At 42.4% G+C, this 20,476-nt stretch overlaps 1 protein-coding gene across 1 annotated transcript in view; it reads left to right on the forward strand.

Annotated features, from left to right (window-relative positions):
* The window catches only part of ROGDI (rogdi atypical leucine zipper), a 62,605-nt gene extending 44,105 nt beyond the window's left edge, over positions 1-18,500 (forward strand). Inside the window, exons 6-11 of the mRNA XM_073636367.1 lie at positions 113-208; positions 536-634; positions 10,596-10,709; positions 13,397-13,446; positions 13,740-13,866; positions 16,982-18,500. Of these exons, the coding sequence (XP_073492468.1) occupies positions 113-208; positions 536-634; positions 10,596-10,709; positions 13,397-13,446; positions 13,740-13,866; positions 16,982-17,023 (528 nt within the window). The 3' untranslated portion in view covers positions 17,024-18,500. The remainder of the gene's footprint in view (positions 1-112; positions 209-535; positions 635-10,595; positions 10,710-13,396; positions 13,447-13,739; positions 13,867-16,981) is intronic.
* Positions 18,501-20,476: the final 1,976 nt, after the last annotated feature.

Consider the following 20,476-nt stretch of genomic DNA (forward strand, 5'->3'; position numbering starts at 1 on the left):
TCAAGGGATAAAGCATGAAGAAATATGCATGCTTTGCAGAGACATTCTGCTTATGTGTTTTTGTTTTTTATTTTGCCCTGACACACACTTTGAGATGTTCTCTCTGTATTAGATCCAGGATGCCAGGAACCACGTGAATCAAGCAATTTATCTGCTCACCAATCGGGGTGAGAATTACACCTTCCAGACCGGGTCCGAGGTACTGAAGGTAAAACGCTGGGGAATTATCTGGGGGACTACAGCAGCCAGCAGTCATTGTGTTCTGCCTGCAGGGAAGGACCAGGGATTTCCCCCATCAACACTGACTATTGATGGGGGAATCAAGCAATTTTCTTTCCTCCCACCCGTGATGGAAGGAAAGCAAATTGCATAATCTATGGGCTGACAATACAATGCACTGAAATGATTTCCACTGCAGAAGAGAGGAGTAAAAAAAGTATGTAATCTTGGTATGTTGGCAGCCATCTTGCTTGGTAGCTTGAAATCCTTCTGCTACTTAACATCTGATTTTGGTTTATGGAATTTATTTTTACAGCTGATGGATGCTGTGATGCTACAGTTAACCCGAGCCCGGAATCGCCTCACAACCCCGGCGACCATGACACTGCCAGAAGTCGCTACTATCGGGCTGACGGTAAGACCAACCATTGTTCACTTAAGTCCTCTTATTTATTTTGGAGAGATCTGAAACCCATTTACAGTTTAGTAGATTAAAGTGGTTGTAAAGGCTGAAGGTTTTTTACCTTAATCCATTCTCAGCATTAGGGTAAAACATTTATATTGTCAGCTCCTCCCTCCAGACCCCACAGATACTTACCGGAGCCCTATCTTGAGCCAGCAATGTGCTTAACAGTGGCGCTGCGCTCACTCTCTCCGCCCTCACTGGACTCGGTGAGAGCAGCTAGAGCCATTGGCTGCTGCTGCTGTTAATCAAATCCAGTGACAAGGGAGTGGGGGGGGTGCCTAGCTGCACTGTGTGTGTCATTGGACACCCATAGCACAGCTTGGGATCGAGCCTGCACTTGTGCCACCATAGGAAGCGGCCTCCTATGGGGATACACAGAGAAGAGGAGGAGTGCCTGCTGCAGACCCCGTAAGTGGAGGATTGGGGTTGCTCTTGTCCAAAGCCATTGCACAGTACAGGTAAGTATGACATGTTAACCACTTGTAGGATGTCATGAGATCAGAGCCTCCTCTTCCTCTTCCTCTTCCTCTTCCTCTTCCTCTTCCTCTTCCTCTTCCTCTTCCTCTTCCTCTTCCTCTTCTAAAATGTGTTTTAAGTTTGACCTCATATTAAATGGTTTTGGTAAATCGAAAGGAAAAAAAATCTAAAGGAAATTGTATAGTGCGTCTTTGTGTTGAAACATACCATTTACCACTGGGTGCTTACAATGATTTATTTTTTCTAAAAAAGCATTTAGTTGTAATAAAGTGTAAAGCGTGGGGGTGATCAGGAGACACACCGCTTGGCGACTGCAGCCTCCTCTCTTCCTTCTGGCTGTGTCCAAAGCCGTTCGCATGAGGCTGACAATTTTCATTGGAGGAGGGAGGGTCGGGCAAGGGGCGTGGCCTTGAACAACGGCACCGTGTGCGGACTCAGCGTCCTAAGAAAGCACACAGCACACAAACAATCAGGTTCACGCCTGAGGGGCTTTAAAGCTAATACACCGAGAACACGAAGCTGTCTACCAGAGCAGCTGAAGCAAGGCTGCCACAGGAACGCTGGAGGATGTGAGGCGTTTACACAGGCATTGTCAGTACAGGAAAAGACATTATTGTTTAGCATTAGTTTAATCTATGCTGTCATTGTTTTTCCTACTATTGCTCAGCAAATAGAACAGTTCTTAGAGTACCTCTGCTTTTGTGCTTAGCACTATGGCTTCCAAGGTTACTACTAAGGCACCAAAAATTCCACCCCAGGCGCTGGGAACTCCAGTCATGCCTCCACACTGTCATCCTCTCTGGAGATACCTGACAAGGCAAGCCAGGGTGAGTCTTTGGAACAGATTGGTGGTGCAGCTGCTTTTCACACTTCAGTTCCTGTATACGTGACTGAAGATGCATTTTCCTCTGCCTTGCAAGGCTTAGAATGAAGATTAGCGGCTTTAATCGCATCCTCCATCCAAGGGCATAGGAAGCGTGCTAGATCCCCCTTCCCCACCTCAAACCCTTTACAAGGGAACAGTGGGCACAGGATGAGGTATTACCCACCGGCGATCACGCCGATTTTTTTTTTTTTTTTTTTTTTTCCTCTGCGGAGGAAACAATTGATGAACCTTATGCAACCTCGCAATCTGAGAGATTGATGGTACAAACTCTCTTACGGAGATGGTTCATGCCACTTTCATGCTACCCTTAACAGAGTCAGCTGAAAGTTCGGTCCCTTCCTTGGGTTCTTTAAAGTGGTTGTAAACCCTTACGGACCACTTTGACCTACAGGTAAGCCTAGATTAAGGCTTACCTGTAGGTCCAAGAAATATCTCTTAAACCTACACAGTTTAGGAGATATTTGCAAAAAGACAGGCACCGCTGTCTACGGTGCATGCGCCGTAGACAGAGGCGCGCAGGCGCACTGTTAGCAGCGGCTCCCGTGCGCATGTGTGGGAGTGACGTCATCGCAGCTCCGGCCAATCACTTCGCCGGGGCCACGATACCCGGAAAGAAGATGGACGCTCCGTAGCAGAGGAGACAGCGGTGACATCGCAGGCTCCTTTGTCAGGTAAGTTACACATAATGGGCTACTATGCGATGCATAGTACATAGTTACATAGTTAGTCAGGTTGAAAAAAGACACAAGTCAATCCAGTTCAACCATAAAAAAAAAAAAAATATCGTACAATCCAATATACCCAATACTATACCCACAGTTGATCCAGAGGAAGGCAAAAAACCCCAGCAGAGCATGCTCCAATTTGCTACAGCAGGAGAAAAAATTCCTTCCTGATCCCCCAAGACGCAATCGGATTTTCCCTGGATCAACTTTACCTATAAATGTCAGTACCCAGTTATATTATGTACATTTAGGAAAGTATCCAGGCCTTTCTTAAAGCAATCTACTGAGCTGACCAGAACCACCTCTGGAGGGAGTCTATTCCACATTTTCACAGCTCTTACTGTGAAGAAACCTTTCCGTATTTGGAGATGAAATCTCTTTTCCTCCAGTTGTAAAGAGTGTCCCCTTGTCCTCTGTGTTGACCGTAAAGTGAATAACTCAACACCAAGTTCACTATATGGACCCCTTATATATTTGAACATGTTGATCATATCCCCCCCTTATTCTCCTCTTCTCAAGAGTGAATAAATTCAGTTCCTCTAATCTTTCCTCATAGCTGAGCTTCTCCATGCCTCTTATCAGTTTGGTTGACCTTCTCTGCACTTTCTCCAGTTCCCCAATATCCTTTTTGAGAATTGGTGCCCAAAACTGAACTGCATATTCCAGATGAGGTCTTACTAATGATTTGAACAGGGGCAAAATGATATCTCTAGTAGCCCATTATGCTTTACCTTTGCAGGGAAACAAAGAGGAAGTAAACTCATCGGGGTTTACTTCCTCTTTAAAACCTTTCAGCTTTTTCATACATTACTAGAAAAGCATATCTATGCTGAATGGGATCATCCGAATAAGCATTTTTTCCCTCCAAAGAGTTTCTCAGTTCTCTATTCCGTGGAGGAGAAATTCACAAAAGATGGAAAGTACCAGCAATAGGTGCTGCGATTTCCAGCATAACTTGTCCAGTAGACAATGTACAACTTCTTAAAGATAAGAAGTCATTTTTTTTGTTAAAATCCTCTTTTTCCCCGTTCTCAGCCTGCAATCGCTGCAATAGGCACCTGTCGGCCCCTAAAAGGACCAGTTCAAGAGGCCCTTAGGGAGGTCCCTGCACAACAGGCCCATGAGTAGCCGAACTACCAAGGGCGCTATGTTTTGCCATAGACGCCATAAAGGGTCTCTATCCACCAAGTGTTCCACTTTGCGCTTGTGCTACTACACATGAGTAGGACCCTGTGGTTAAAGGGTTGGTCAGCCTAAGCATCTTGCAAAAAAGCTTCTGACTAGTTTCCCCTTTCATGGGGAGCGACTATTTGGGGAGAATTTGGTCAAATACATCCAAATGATTTCTAGCAGGAAGGTACTCTTTTGCCCAAAAAGAAGGTATAAACGTCCTTTTATTTAAAACGGACTCCTTCACCTGCGCCGGGGCAGCTGCCTCCAGGCAGTGGCGACGGCCTCCACCGTCAGACTCTAGAGGAGAAAACCATTCAGCCCCTGTATACATGATTGAAAATGCGTTTTTTCCTCCGCCCTGCAGGGCCTAGAAGGAAAACAGCGACTTTAACCGCATCCACTTTCCAAGGATAGGAAACGTGTTAGATCCCCCTCTCCCACAGTGGGTAGAGGATGAAGGGTTGCCCTCAAGTGATCAGGAAAGAAAGGCAAACAGATTACTCCTCTGCGGAGGAGACAACTGGAGTTAAACCTTTTTTCAGCCTTGCAATCTGAGAAATTGCTGGTATAAATCTTACAGAGATGATTCGTGCCTCTTTCACACTACTTCTAGTAGAGTCAGCTGATCTGTTTTTTCTTAGGTTCCTTAAAACTTTCACTGCCTTTTTCATGCGTTTCCTGTACATGAACAGATCCATGCAGAAATTCAACAGATCCATTCTAGATATAAAAGAATCTAAATCGGTGAAGATTAGCTCCTTTCTAGGGAGTTGATCGGGTCAGTAGTTTCTATCCTACAAGGAGGAAAATCTCGCTCTCGCTCTCGCTCTCGCTCTCTCTCTCGCGATAACCAAAATCTATACAGTGATATATGAATGTGAGCCAAAAGCAATATACAAACAAATAGTAAAATTAATAAACAGTGCAGATAATATGGACGTCAAAATAAATGTTTGACATCAACAGGTCCTCAATTATAATGTTCACGTGTCGGCTCGGAACGAGGCTTGATACGCTCTCTGTTTGTATTTTAAGAGGTGACGCAGCGCGCCGCCCTTGGACAACGTAAGTTATTATGAAACGCGTAGGGTGGAGCGACGCGCTGACGTCACCTCGTACTCCATTCGTGAATCCAGTAGGAACAGGCTGTCTGTTTGTGCTCCGGCCGGCGCAACAGACTTTCTGAGTTTTTACATCCACCATTGTGCATTACCTTTTTTTTAAATAAAATTAGTTATTGGTTTTACACTATTGGAGCATTATTCTCTTCTATGCACTGCGGTATTGCCTTGCTGAAGAGAAGTGACCCCCCACCATCTGGAGTTTGCCTGCTGTTCCACAAAGCTGATAATATAACACAGGCTTTCTCTGATCCTCTGTGATGGTGGATCATGGTATTCTGGTAAGAGCGCATTCCTATTGATTGTGGTGGTGGATTTCACTCAACATTCGGAGACAAGAATTCATTCACAATTTGTTCACTCATTGATGGACTTTAAATTTACTACTCACTGGTGTATAGCACATCACATTATGCATTGATTGAGTACTTGTTGATGTCAAACATTTATTTTATTTTGACATCCGGATTATCTGCACTGTTTATTAATTTTACTATTTGTTTGTATATTGCTTTTGGCTCACATTCATATATCACTATATAGATTTTGGTTTAGTTTTGGGTAGCGCGATTTTTATAATTTTCCTACTTATGTGTGTATTGATGTTGTACATATTAATTGCAGCTTCCAATATGATGGATAGTTGCTAAACACTTTGCCATCACCTTTTTAGTTTAGTTTTTTTGTTTCTTTAGCGCGTTTTTTATATATTCTTGTCCAGTTAACTGGAAAAGTCTGGGTTGCGTTCTCAACCTAGTGAAGTCTCCCTTAAAACCGCTAAAAAAGTTGGAGTATTTGGGTCTGATCATAGATACAGCCCAGAAAAAGGGGTGTTCTTGCCCAGGCAAAAGACAACTCCATGAGAGAGTTGGTGCGGATGGTCAGGTCAAAAGGAGATCCCTCCATTCACCTTTTTGTATGAGGTTGTTAGAAAGGATGGTGGCTTCATTTTGAAGCAGTCCCCTATGCCCAGTTCCATTCGATGTTGTTGCAAAACCATATTCTATCTGCTAACAAGACGATCCAAGCTTTTGGACTTGCCGATACGGCTGTCCCCAAGGGTGTCCCAAAGTCTCAATTGGGGGTTACTAACCAGAATCAGCCGAAAGGAAAATCCTTCAGACCTGTTATCTGGAAAGTGGTAACGACAGATGCCAGCCTTTCAGGCTGGAAATCAGTACTAAAGTAGACAACTGTTCTCCTTTATAGTGGGCACCCTATTTTATCCAACCAGGGCTTCCACATTTTTAAGAATTTATCCAAATTCTTCCGCCTTGTAAATACCACTTTTTCCCTCCATACATTGGCGCCCGTCACCTTACCCCATTCTTCCGATGTAGGGGGCCTTGCGGATTGCCAATTTTGGGCAATCATCTTTCGTGCTTGGAATAGACATCTGGTTACTGTCATTTTGATATTTTTAGATATACTGTTTACCTCTATTTTCCCTAGCAAACATAATGTAGCATCCATCTCCAGCTTAATCCCAAAGGTCCTATTAATTTCCTTAAGTATATCATTCCAGTACCTGAATAGCTTTGGGCACCTCCACATCATATGGATTAAGTCACCTGTTCCTTGACACCTTGGGCATTTATTATCCGCTCTATATCCATACCTAAAAAGCTTCTTTGGAGTGTAATAAGCTCTATGTAACAAAAATAATTGCGACATTCTTTGTGAGGGGGAAATTAGGGTGCCCACTATAAAGGAGAATAGAGAATATACCAAAGAAAAAATGTGGAGTAGGAGCCGTAGAGAGGGGTGCGGAGAGGACTGGGGGAAAGGTGAGGGAGAAAGAAAGGAATAAAACACTATACTTAATGACCACATATAATGAATAATGTGTATAGAGAGGAAGGTTTATAATGCATTGGGGGGAGGGAAGAGGGAGGGGTGGAAGAAGAGGGAAACAGTACTAACAGAGGGCAAGGAATCACGTTCAGGGTAGTACATACATTTTTCATTGTCCCTTTATAGGGGACAATTTCCTTATATGCTGTATAATAAATCACTCCCTCTATCTTTTGAAAGAGGCTGAGTAAATAGTAATGGCTTACAATAAGGTATAGAATAGGTAACCAATTTCGAGAACTGGTGAGGTGATGTAAATATGTTTGACAAAAGGTTTTTTTTTTTTGTTTTTTTTTTTGTTTGAATTGTATTAGCGTCTTGAGAGGCGGTGTATTTATATGTTTGAAAAAGCATAAAAATAAAAGAGTAAAAAAAAAAAAGTAGACAACTGTTCAAGGACCGAAAGAGCCTTTCCCATCAACATCCTAGAGATTCGGGCAGTGCGTCTGGCTCTAAAGACCTGGACTTCCAGGTTAAGGGATTGTCCTGTCAGGATCCAATCCGTCAATGCCATGGCTGTGGCCTATATCAATCACCAAGGGGGCACCAAGAGTCTCTCAGCACAGAGAGAGGTGAACCATATTCTAACTTGGGCAGAAAGGCATGGAATATTTCTATCGGCAGTCTTCATTCTGGGAATAGAAGATTGGCACGCGGACTACTTAAGTCGCCAGCAGATTATTCCCAGGGGAATGGTTTCTTCACCCCGACATATGTTCAGGCTGTTTGTCAAAGATGGGGGACTCCGGACGTAGATCTTCTAGCGTCCAGTTCAACATAAAGTTAGTTAACTTTTGTGTCCAGAACAAAGGATCCGGTCGCATGCAGAACAGATGCGTTGGTGATACCGTGGGATCAGTTCTCTCTGATCTATGCATTCCCCCCTATTCAATTTCTGCCTCGACTTCTTTTCAGGATCAAGCTGGAAAGAAAACCAGTAATTCTGGCAGCACCAGCATGGCCCAGAAGGTCATGGTATGCAGAAATCATAAAGATGGCAGTGGAGGATCTATGGTCCCTTCCACTAAGGCCAGACCTGCTCTCACAGGGGCCGATATTCTATCCTACTTTATGAACGCTAAATTTAACGGCCTGACTATTGAAACCCACATTCTGAGGAAACGTGGGCTTTCTGGGTCAGTCAAATCTACATTGATTAATGCAAGGAAACCAGCTTCCAGAACTATATATTATATAGTCTGGAGGGCTTATGTTTCCTGGTGTGAATCCAAGGGTTGACACCCACGGAGATCTATCATAGGAAAAAATTCTTGCCTTTCTACAAATAGGCGTAGAGATGAAATTGGCCCTGAGTACTATTAAGGGCCAAGTCTCAGCCTTATCGATCTTATTTCAAAGACCGCTTGCTACGCATTCTTTAGTCCGGGGTTTTTATGCAAGGGGTGATGCAGATTAATCCGCCAGTTAAATCACCTTAAACCCTTGGGACTTGAATTTTGTTTTGTCAGTGTTACAAAAACAGCCATTTGAACCGATACAGCATATTCTTAGTACGTCTGACAAGGAAGCTGGTATTTTTTGGTTGCTATATCCTCAGCAAGGAGGTTTTTGGAATTGGCTGCTCTTTCTTGAAAAGAGCCATATTTGATTATTCATGAGAACAGAGTGGTGTTATGCCCTCGTCTAGGCTTTTTGCCAAAGATATTGTCTTGCCATCGTTTTTTTTTCAAAACCATGTTCCAGGGAAGAAAAGTCACTACGTTGTCTTGATGTGGTGAGAGCAGTGAGAATCTATTTAAAGACAACTGCTCAGATTCTTAAGACCGATGTCTTATTTATTCTGCCAGAGGGTCCTAAGAGGACAGACCGCGTCGAAATCCACTGTTGCTAAGTAGATTCTGCAAGTTATAATTAAAACTTTTATGATTTAAGGGGTGAGATTCCCCCTTTCCAAGTTAAGGAGCACTCTACCAGAGCGGTTAGTGCTTCTTGGGCAGTTTGTCACCAGGTCTCAATGGCTCAGATCTGTAAGGCCGCAACTTGGTCTTCAGTGCATACATTCACAAATATTTTTATTTTTTTTTATCAGGTGGATGTAAGGAGGTATGAGGATATCGCCTTTGGGCGCAGTGTACTACAGGCAGCAGTAGAAGTCCTCAAGTCTGGGGGTACCCTGCGGGTTATCCCTCCCTCCCCTCAAATAGCAATGCTATGGGACATTCCATTAAGTAATTACTTAAGGCCCTGTGTCCCATGATGTACGATAAAGAAAATAGGATTTTTATTACAGCTTACCTGTAAAATCCTTTTCTTGGAGTACGTCATGGGACACAGAGGTCCCGCCCCTCTTTTATGGAGTTTTAAGTATATATTGCTGTGCTACAAAAACTGATATGCTCCTGGAAGGATGAGGGGTTATATAGGAAGTGAACTTCCTTGATTGGTTATACCAGTGTCAACACCTGAAGGTGGCCCATTAAGTACCTTCCTTCCTTCCTTCCTTCCTTCCTTCCTTCCTTCCTTCCTTCCTTCCTTCCTTCCTTCCTTCCTTCCTTCCTTCCTTCCTTCCTTCCTTCCTTCCTTCCTTCCTTCTTTCCTTCTTTCCTTCCTTCCTTCTCCAGATCTCTCCGTAAAGAGGACCTGTTGTGCCCTATTCCTTTTACAAGGGATGTTTACATTCCTTGTAAATGGGAATAAAAGTGATCAAAAAATATAAAATTAAAGGGAAAATTTTTAAATAAAATGAATAATTTTAAAAAATATTTAAGGCGTCCCCTCGTGAAGGTATGTAGGTCACGTCATCATGTAAATGGCGTTCAAACCACATGGGAGGTATTGCTGCGATCGTTAGAACGAGAGCAATATTTCTAGCACTAGGCTCTCCTCTAACTCTAAACTGGTAACCTTTTTAAAAAATTAGGTTAAAGTTAAAGCGTTGCCTTTGGAGATTTTTAAGTACCGCAGTTTGGCGCCATTCCACGAGTGTGCGCAATTTTAAAGAGTCACATCTTTGGTGTCTACTCGGCGTAACGTCATCCTTTTAAATTTTACTAAAAAAATTGGCTTATCTAGTGTGTTCTTGCATGAAAATTAATGAAAGTATATTTTTTTCAAAAAAATTGCTGTGCAAATACTGTGTGACATAAAAAAAATTTGCAATGACAGCAATTTTATTCCCTGTGGTCTCTTGGTCTCTACTAAAAAAAAAAAAAAAAAAAAAAAAAATGTTTCTCTGTAATTATCTAGCAAAAAAAATATTTTTACATGTAGGAGTGAAATCCCAGAATTGGCTTGGGCTGGCAAGTGGTTAAATAACTTTTACAATCGCTTTTAAGGTCTAACTCTGTATACATTTGTGAATAGTGGCAACGCACAGTAAAACATGTATTTCTAAGTGTGTGACTATCCGTGCTTGACAGAAGTCAATTGGTTTATCGACTTCTGTCGAAGGGACGTGCTTGGAATTGGAGTATTCTGACAGTGGTAGGTGCCACTGGCAAAATACAATGTCCCAATATTTGGGGGGGGGGGTTCCTCCATCCTCCATCCTCCATCCTCGTTTTGTGTGGGTGAGGGAATCTGTTTTAGCTGTCTATGGTTCTAACAGTCTGAGGCCAGCTTAACTTTTTCAGAATGGGGTCATTTGATGTCGCTGCTTCCTATCTCCTGTTTTTAGATCTTTTATACTAAACTCTATTTTTACTTCCCCTTAGAAAATGTTTACCCCAGCACTTCCTCCCGACATTCTCCTGAATTTCTATGTCAATGTCAATAAGTTGTGTCTGCTGGTTTATCAACTCCATGCCTTGCAACCAAACTCTACCAAGGTAAGCGATTGGTTAAAGGATGTCTCAGAATGTTTTGGTGGTGACATCTATGCCTTGTTACGAAGCCAGATAAAGGATGGGGGGGGGGGGTCTTGTCTTAAACCCAAAAATGTAATATATTGCAGCTTACCAATCCTTAGATGTGGTGGCTGCATTGCTTTTAATTTTTTTTCCCTGACCAGGCAACACCTCCTCCTGTATTAGAGTGCCTCCACTCTGGATGCAGGAGCTCAGGGGGCACTTTAGGACTGCAGCATTGTCAGTCTGGGGGGGGGGGGGGGGGAAGTGTTGGATGCACTAGCAGATTTAAAAACACTAACACATTAAAGCCAAACTCCAGCTAATATTTTTTAAGCAGTTACAGCAAACAGTGTTTTGTTTTTTTTGTTTTTTTCCTTTTAGGATAATAGAGTTTTTTTTTTTTTTTTTTTTTTTTTGTTTTGTTTTTTTTCTGTTAATGTAAAACCATCATTGTAATCACGCCTGTCCGTGGTAAATGGTTTGTCTCATCCCCCTAACTGCAAGAGAGCTTGTTCTGCTGGAAAACAACAAACTTACAGCCTGGACCACCAGGCAAATAGAAAAGGGGGGGGGGGGAGCCTATGAAAGGAAACTAACGCAGCCACCACATCTCTAAGAATTGGTAAGCTGCAATATAATGTTTGCTTTTGGATTTAATACCGCTTTTAAATTTAACAAAAACCTATTAAGGTGAAGCTGAATATGTGGCTACAGGTCAGTTCTCATTACTAAGCACTGTTAAGAGTGTGAAACGCGTCAGTTAAACTATCCTGTACCCTGCTGTGGTTTGAACTTTTTGTTATTTTATACAATAAAGGTGTTTTTATTGGAGTGCTGCTGTCCAGATCCTCCTTTTTATAAAATGCAGCAGCCCACCTTTTGACAGCGGGGTGGGGAATCCACTCCCCGCATCCGCTGTCGCATTTTAAAACTGGTGCGGCTATGTGGGCGAAGCCTCGCACAGCCACATCATTAATTCACAGGGATCTGTGACTGAATGAACTACAAGCCACCACAGCAGATGACTTGTAGTTTTCAATGGACAGCAAGCTGATTAGCACCCATGTAGTCCATTCTCTCTTCCTGCAGCCCTGAAACTGATAGCCTGTACAGTGCCCTGATTATCAGTGCAGCCCAATCAGTGGCCATCAGCGCACATCAGTGAAGAATAATTACTTATTTGCAAAATAAGAAACAAAGAAAACCTTCTTCTTCTTTTTTTTTTTTTTTTTTTTTTTTTTTTCTTCAGTCCTTTGTTTAGCAAAAAAAAAAAAAAAAACCCAGTGGTGATTAACCACTTCCCGACCACCGCACGACTATGTACGTCCTAAGTTTGAACGGGGATATCGTTGTTATGGCAGCAGCTAGCTGCCATAACCCCGGTATCCCCGTTTTCGTGCGGCGGCCGGCTTTCAGATAAAAGTGGTCCCTGCGGCGGATTCGCCGCAAGATCACTTTTATCGGTGGCGGAAGAGGGGCCCCCCCCCCCGCCGCGATCCGGTGCCCTCCGTCGCTTACCGGAGCCGTCGGTAGCGGCGGAGGCGATCGCGTCCTGTTCTCTGGTGTGTCTGGAGACGAGTGAGGCCAAGATGGTGCTCACTCGTCTCCATGACACTGCTGGGCGGAAGCGACGTCAAAACGTCACTTCCGTCCACGCCTCTTAAAGGCATATTTTTTCAAATGTCATTTTTCTAAATGACTTTTTTTTTTTTTTTTTATTGCATTTTAGTGTAAATCTGAGGTCTTTTTGACCCCAGATCTCATATTTAAGAGGTCCTGCCATGCTTTTTTCTATTACAAGGGATGTTTACATTCCTTGTAATAGGAATAAAAGTGACACAATTTTTTTTTTTTTTTAAACCGTGTAAAAATTAATAAAATAAATAATAAAAATAAAAAAAAATATTTTTAAAACCCCCCTGTCCCGACGAGCTTGCGCGCAGAAGTATACGCGAGTAGCGCCCGCATATGAAAACGGTGGTCAAACCACACATGTGAGGTATCACAGCGACCGGTAGAGCGAGAGCAATAATTCTAGCCCTAGACCTCCTCTGTAGCGCAAAATATGCAACCTGTAGAATTTTTTAAACGTCGCCTATGGAGATTTTTGAGGGTAAAAGTTTGACGCCATTCCACGAGCGGGCGCAATTTTCAAGCATGACATGTTGGGTATCAATTTACTTGGCGTAACATTATATTTCACAATATAAAAAAAATTGGGATAACTTTACTGTTTTATTTTTTTATTCAAAAAAGTGAATTTTTTCCAAAAAAAGTGCGCTTATAAGACCGCTGCGCAAATACGGTGCAAAAAAAAGTATTGCAATGACTGCCATTGTATTCTCTAGGGTGTTAGAAGAAAAAACATATATAATGTTTGGGGGTTCTAAGTAATTTTCTAGCAGAAAAACCTGTTTTAAACATGTAAACACCTAAAATCCAAAATGAGGCTGGTCCTTAAGTGGTTAAATACCACCAAAAAGCTCTATTTGTGTGAAAAAAATGATAAAAATTAAATTTGCGTACAGTGTTGCATGACCGCGCAATTGTCATTCAAAGTGTGACAGCTGAAAATTGGCCTGGGCAGGAAGAGGGTGAACGTGCCTGGTATTGAAGTGGTTAAATCCTTGTTGACCGATATTAATTCAGCCATCATCTGCTTTCAGAATTTCCGGCCTGCTGGCAGTTCTGTCCTGCATAATCCAGGAGCAATGTTGTAAGTATACAGATCTTCTATAACATGAATGTCTTGTGAGTCCTACATGTGTGTTTGTTGTTTTTTTTTTTTTTTTTAGTTTTTTCCCATTGTAACCAGATTCCAGCTGCCATTTTTTTAGAATAGAGGCAAGGAAAAACTGCTGTCTCCACTAGCGGCCAATTGGAAAATGGAAATGGCAGTTGGCCCCTGTTTCCGATTAGCCATCATACCATTTATTTCTAAACCAGTATTCTGAACAATTAGACTTTTCCTATACAGAGCCGTACACTTCTCTGCTCTTCATCCTACAGCGAACTGAACAACCAGCGATTTGAAATCAGTCATGTCCATAAAGTGGAGTGCCTGGTTCCCTGGCTGAACGACGCGTTGGTCTTCTTCACTGTGTCATTGCAGCTCTGCCAGCAACTGAAGGACAAGGTAAGCTGGCTATATGCCCTGCACACCAACAAACCTCAATATCAGGCTTTCTGGGGGGGTCCTGTAATAAATGAGCACAGGCAGAAATAAATTGACCTCATAATTTATTGCTCTGCTATTGAAACCCAGTGATGCTTAATAAAAACTTCAGGGCTGGTTCACACCATGCCGCACAGGAACGCGCTGTGCGATTTAAGCATTTGAGTGGTCTAAAATCACACTGCACCACACGTAATGCATGCACTAATTTTTAAAACGTGTGTGTATGTATGTATGTGTGTGTATATGTATGTGTGTGTGTGTATATATGTATATGTGTATATATATATATATATATATAGTGTGTGTGGCTCCTGTGTAAAACACAATCCATGTTCTTATATTTATTAAACCTCTACACATATATTATTTAAATGTGTTTTTGTTTGTTTGTGTTTTTTTTTGTTTTGTTTTGTTTTGTTTTGTTTTTTTTTTGTTTTGTTTTTTTTTTTTTTATGGCAATAAAGCAGTTTAGATCAACCCCTATATTTTAGGCCTTCTGGGGATAAAGTGTCCAATAAATATATCCATTTCGTTCCATTTTTTCATACCTTTTTGTTTTCTCCCCTCCAGTGACCTTCCACTCCACAGCATTGGAGAGCAATTGGACACTTTGTATGTGGACTATTATTATTATGTTTGCGTTCACGAATGAGATAGGAAAGAGGATTTTTTTTTTTTTTTTAATTCATGCACTGGAGCAGTTTATGTGAATGATGCATTTTATTTGTTTCACAAAGTTGAATAATAGTATATAATCGCACCAGGATAACACAATTGAGCGTTGTATACTGAGGTTTAATAAATATAAGAACTTTTTAAAACGTACTGCAACCGGATCGCATGGTTCAAAAGTACCTTGCGATCTGGTGCGGGCAAATGCAATGCATTTGACACCCATTGCAGGTCGCAAATGGAGTGCGTTTTTTTTTTTTTTTTGTATGCAGCATGAATCGCACAGCGGGTTCCTGTGTAGGCATGGTGTGACCCAGCCCACTGGCTTGTTAGGTAGGAGAAAAATGAAGGATGTCATCACTGACCTGAAAATGCTTTGTTGTAATGTCATTAACGTGCATCTTTTAAAGTGGGTCTAAAGTCCAAGTTATTTTTTTTTTTTTTTTTTACCCTAATGCATTTTATGCAATAAGGTAAAAAAACTTCTACTAGCCCTACATCCATCCAGCACTGTGCCCGTCTGCAGCTCTTCCCTCCCTGCTCTCACAGGCTTCACTGAAATCCATGAAGCCCCACTGCTATCAATCAAACTCCGTGAATAGGGAGAGGCCGAGCTGCACTGTGTGTATCTATGGATGCACACAGCCTACCTTGGTAGCGCACCCCCAGGATTACTCCACCCACCTTGTTTCTGTGGAGGAATCTGTTTGTTCTCTAAGACTTCCTGACCTACGGTTATTTGCTAAACAAATGGAACAAATGTTGTTTTCCTAAAGGAGTGAAAGCCTAGTACACACTAACCGCCCTCCTTCTTTTTTTTTTTTTTTTTTCCCAACCTAACGGGCTGAACGAAAAACAAAACGGAAGAGCTCAGGAGGAGCTGTTGTACTAACAATGCAATGTTAGTACAGCGATCTCCCTCTGCTGAGCTATTGTGTTCTGACGGGGACTAGTTCCCCTCCCCCACCAGAACACACCGGTCATTGCTCTCAGCTGCCGATCGGCAGACCCTTTTCGGTTATGCCCTTTCGACCGAAGCCGGCCTGGCTGCCATACACACGGCCTGAATGTTGACCGATGTTCTATTGAACTGGCCAATGCCGCCCGACATTCAGCTCGTGACATCATGTAAGCAATCTTGATGGCATGAGTAGAGCATTGTGCCCTCATGCGACATTGATATTTGTGTGTAGCTTACTCCCAAGGGAGCCACCCCTAGTTTAATTTTCGTACCAATTATTTGCTACACCCAGGGATTTGGTCCAGTTTCAATTCTGCTGCTAAGCTCTCTAACAAACATTTCCTGTGTAGTTGGCCAAAATCTGACAGTATGTACATTATATGGTAGACTTGCCTGGCAAGTGATCCCCTCCTGCACTGTCAGCACTCCTGTCTTCCACGGGTGCTGCCATCTTCTCCCAGTGTCTATTCCGCGCTAAAAAAAAAAGGTTGGCTGGAGTTTGGTAAATGGAAGGAAATTATATCTAAAAGGACCATTGATGACCACTCCAATGGACAGAAAAAGAAGTGTAAAATGTTTAGCTTAAAGTGGTGCATTCTATGCAGGAAGGTTAAAAACCACCTCGGCTGCAGCTGCCCCCCAGAGCCACTGGCTCCCGCTGCTGTCAATCAAATCTTGTGACATGGGAGCTGGGGGGGGGGGGGGGGTGGTGTCACTGGACACTGCTATGGAACTTGGGAGCGAACCCGCACAGGTGCCCCCAGGGAAAGTGGCTTTCCCTGGGGGCACCCACCCGATGAAAAGTGGGGGGCCTAGAGCTCAGTCAGGGGAGAAGGATTGGGGCTGCTCTGTGCAAAACCATTGCACAGAGCAGGTAAGTATAACATGTTTTTTTTATTTATTTTTTTTTTTTTTTACTTTTTAAGCTACATTCCTAACTGCTTCCTCGCTTCTGATGCATTTCCATTGATAGAAACTGCAAAGTGCATCTTCAAGGTGCCTTGCAATCCACATTTACACCATTGAGCTGCATTAATGTGTCTTGTGGTAATTAAAAATAAATGGGATGCCAGTGCACCAAAAATGCTGCATGTACCATGCCTGGCAGCGGACCTTGCTGGATAGTATTACATTGCTGTGCCGCAAAGCATATCTTTTAGCAGGGACAATAGATTTGCATACTTTATTATGTGTGTTAATGTGCATTGAGATGTAATGCTATTTCTATCAATGGAAAGCACAAATGTGTGAATTCAGCCTTATAACTTGCTTCATTTACCTGGCATATAGAAGGGAAACTTAACATGTCCTAAAACTGTATTGAATTGTTAAAATCTCAATGGATTCCAACAAAATCATTTAATTATTTTGTTAAAAAAAAAATTAAAAATTCCCGCACGGTTGTCCTAACCTAACCCCTATTATTATTTTTTTCTCCAGATTTCCATATTTTCCAGTTACTGGAATTTCAGGGCATATTAAGTCTGCCGATGCCCTTTGTTTTTGTCATCATCACCCTGCTGCTTTGTAATCAAGAGTAGTCATTTAGGGAAAGAAGTCGGTTCTGGAAGAGTGTGGATGTCCTATAATCTCACAGCAGCTGTAGAAGGATCTGCAGGAGTACCAAGGCCATTGGATCTCCCGGGACTCATGAACTCTTGTATCTGCTGTCTTTGCCCCAAAGATGCCATATCCCCCCCCCCCCCCATCTTTGGGAATGCCGGACCACAACTTGGGACACTATGCATGAATGTTGTAAACTGATGTATATGTATTATTTATTTGCTTCTTCACAGCATTTCATCACTAAGAAGGGATTTTCTATGTTCTTTGTGGATGTGAGTACATTCCAAAGGCCAGGGAGGTGACTACGTGAGAGTCTGGTCACACAGTAGATTTGTGTTTTTGTGTTGTGGGAACTCCATCACCAATCTCTACATGAGAGTTCCCAACTCCGCCCAGTTTTTCCCATAATAATCACTACTTTCAGCCTGGAGTTGGCGAGGGCCAGGAATTTATGTGAAGCGGTGTTCTCTTAAATTTGATCTATGGGTAAAGTATTTTTTTTTTTATATTTTATGATGCAATTTGTGTTCAGCATTAGCGCTAAGCCGATACCCCCTTCCAAATCCAACCCCTAATATCCCCCCCCCCCCCCCCCCCCCCATACCATAGGGTTAATACCTTTTTTGTTCTGCCAGTGACAGACTGCATCATGTATTTATTACAGGGATGCCAATTGGCACAGCTCTGCTTACTGTATTCACACCAGTCCTTGTCTTTTCTGCCCTGAGCTTACCAGCCTAAGCTTTCTTGTATACATCCACATACTTGGACCAGTTAAACAGGAGCTAATTAACCTACCACCATGTCTTTTGGAGTGTGGGCGGAATCCCACGCAAGCACAGGAAGAACAAGCAAGCTCCAGATAGTGTCCTGCTTAACATTTGAACCCAGGACCCCAGTGCTGCTAGTGGCCTTTGTATGCCGACAGTTGTGTTTTTTCATAGTTAACGGTCTAGCTCAGTGATGGCGAACCTTGGCACCCCAGATGTTTTGGAACTACATTTCCCATGATGCTCATGCACTTTGCAGTGTAGCTGAGCATCATGGGAACTGTAGTTCCAAAACATCTGGGGTGCCAAGGTTCACCATCACTGGGACTCTAGCTATTCAGTTGGTTTTCTGCCCCCAACATCTTAGAAATGTATAAATTAAACCTGGAGTACAGATTCCTTTTTAAAAATATCTGTTATTGTTGGTAACCAAGGCAAGAACAATCAGAGCTCGGCCAGCAATGTAAAGAGGAGCAAGGTGACATGAAACTCCTGACCTATGGAGTAGTGGGCACATATACACTATAATACCAAAAGTATTAGGACACCCGCCTTTATATGCACATTAACTTTAATGGCATCCCAGTCTTAGTCTGTAGGGTTCAATATTGAGTTGGCCCACCCTTTGCGGCTATAATGGCATCAACTCTTCTGGGAAGGCTGTCCACAAGGTTTAGGAGTGTCTATGGGAAGGTTGGACCATTCTTCCAGAAGCGCATTTGTGAGGTCAGGTACTGATATTGGACTAGAAGAGCTGGCTCACAGTCTCCTCTCTAATTCATCCCAAAGGTGTTCTATCTGGTTGAGGTCAGGACTCTGTGCAGGTCAGTCATGTTCCTCCACCCCAAACTCGCTCATCCATGTCTTTATGGGCCTTGCTTTGTGCACTGGTCCAAACCATTTGGTGGAGGGGGGATTATGATGTGGAGTTGTTTTTCAGGGGTTGGGCTTGGCCCCTTAGTTCCAGTGAAGGCAACTCTTAAGGCATCAGCATCTTTATGGACCTTGCTTTGTGCACTGGTGCGCATTCATGTCGGAACAGGAAGGGGTCATCCCCAAACTGTTCCCACAAAGTTGGGAGCACAAAATTGTCCAAAATATCTTGGTATGCTGATGCCTTAAGAGTTCCCTTCACTGGAACTAAGGAGCCAAGTCCAACCCCTGAAAAACAACCCCACACCATAATTCCTCCTCTAACAAATGATTTGGACCAGTGCACAAACCAAGATCCATAAAGACATAGATGAGTGAGTTTGGGGTGGAGGAACTTGACTGGCCTGCACAGAGTCTTGACCTCAGCCCGATAGAACACCTTTGGGATGAATTAGAGCGGAGAATGCGAGCCAGGCCTTCTCGCCCAATATTAGTGCCTGACCTCACAAATGCACTTCTGGAAGAATGGTCAAACATTCCCATAGACACACTCCTAAACCTTGTGGACGGCCTTCCCAGAAGAGTTGAAGCTGTTATAGCTGCAAAGGGTGGGCCAACTCAATATTGAACCCTACGGACTAAGACTGGGATGCCATTAAAGTTTGTGTGTGTTCGTGTAAAGGCAGGCATCCCAATACTTTTGGTAATCTAGGGTAACTGGATCTGCAATTAAAGCGCCACACCATAGGTTCATAGTCAAGATACAAATTTGTTCAAGTTTGTAAAATTAGGTGGGAGACCATACCAGAAAGCCAACATGTTGAAGGAGCCAAAACTTGCTCCCTTCCTCAGGGCCTGAGGATGAGAACTTTTGTCCTGTATATGGACTGGAGATACAAAGTATATAATATTTTATCCAATTAAGTGATGTGCTCATTAACAGCTGGTTTAAGTAGCCTGCTGACTAGCACTGTGCTTCATCACTTAATTGGTTAAAACACCATATAGTTTGTATCTCCAATCTGTATACATTCATTCCGATCCTTAAAGTCTGATGAAAGAGGATGAGTTTGGGCCCCTGAAACATGTTGGCTTTCGTGTGTGTATATATATATATATATATATGTGTGTGTGTGTGTGTGTGTGTGTGTGTGTGTGTGTGTGTGTGTATATATTTTTTTTTATACACACACACACACACATACATACACACACGTGTGTGTATATTTTTTATATACACACATATGTATGTATGTATGTGTGTGTGTGTGTGTGTATATATATATATATATATATATATTTTTGTTTGTTTCAATCGCCAATCCATTTATTTATGTTACAAACCAAGGTACCTATAGAAATCCCTTGGTATGTAGAAGCCACCACCCTAGAATTCTAACACCCTTTATAAATACCACTTTATCACTATTGGATAACAATCCCATGGGATTAACTCCAGGATTCCAGCACTACCTATCCCTTCCATCAATAGTAGAGTAGTATGTGACAGGTTACTGGTACTATAAAGAGAATGTATAGTGGTCTTTCTTTATTAGAGTCAGAAATTAAAAAATAAAATGTAAAAATGTTTTTTGTTTTAATTCTGAAAAAATGCATCTTCTGTATTCTCATTTACAGACAACCCTTCCTCCCTTTAATGCGTTAAAAAAAAAAAAAAAAAAAAAGGTGTTTACAGACCTCAATAGTTTAAGCTGAAATTGGCACA

This window comes from Aquarana catesbeiana, linkage group LG06 (genome assembly GCF_042186555.1).
Source record: "Aquarana catesbeiana isolate 2022-GZ linkage group LG06, ASM4218655v1, whole genome shotgun sequence".
In the NCBI taxonomy this organism is placed as follows: domain Eukaryota; kingdom Metazoa; phylum Chordata; class Amphibia; order Anura; family Ranidae; genus Aquarana; species Aquarana catesbeiana.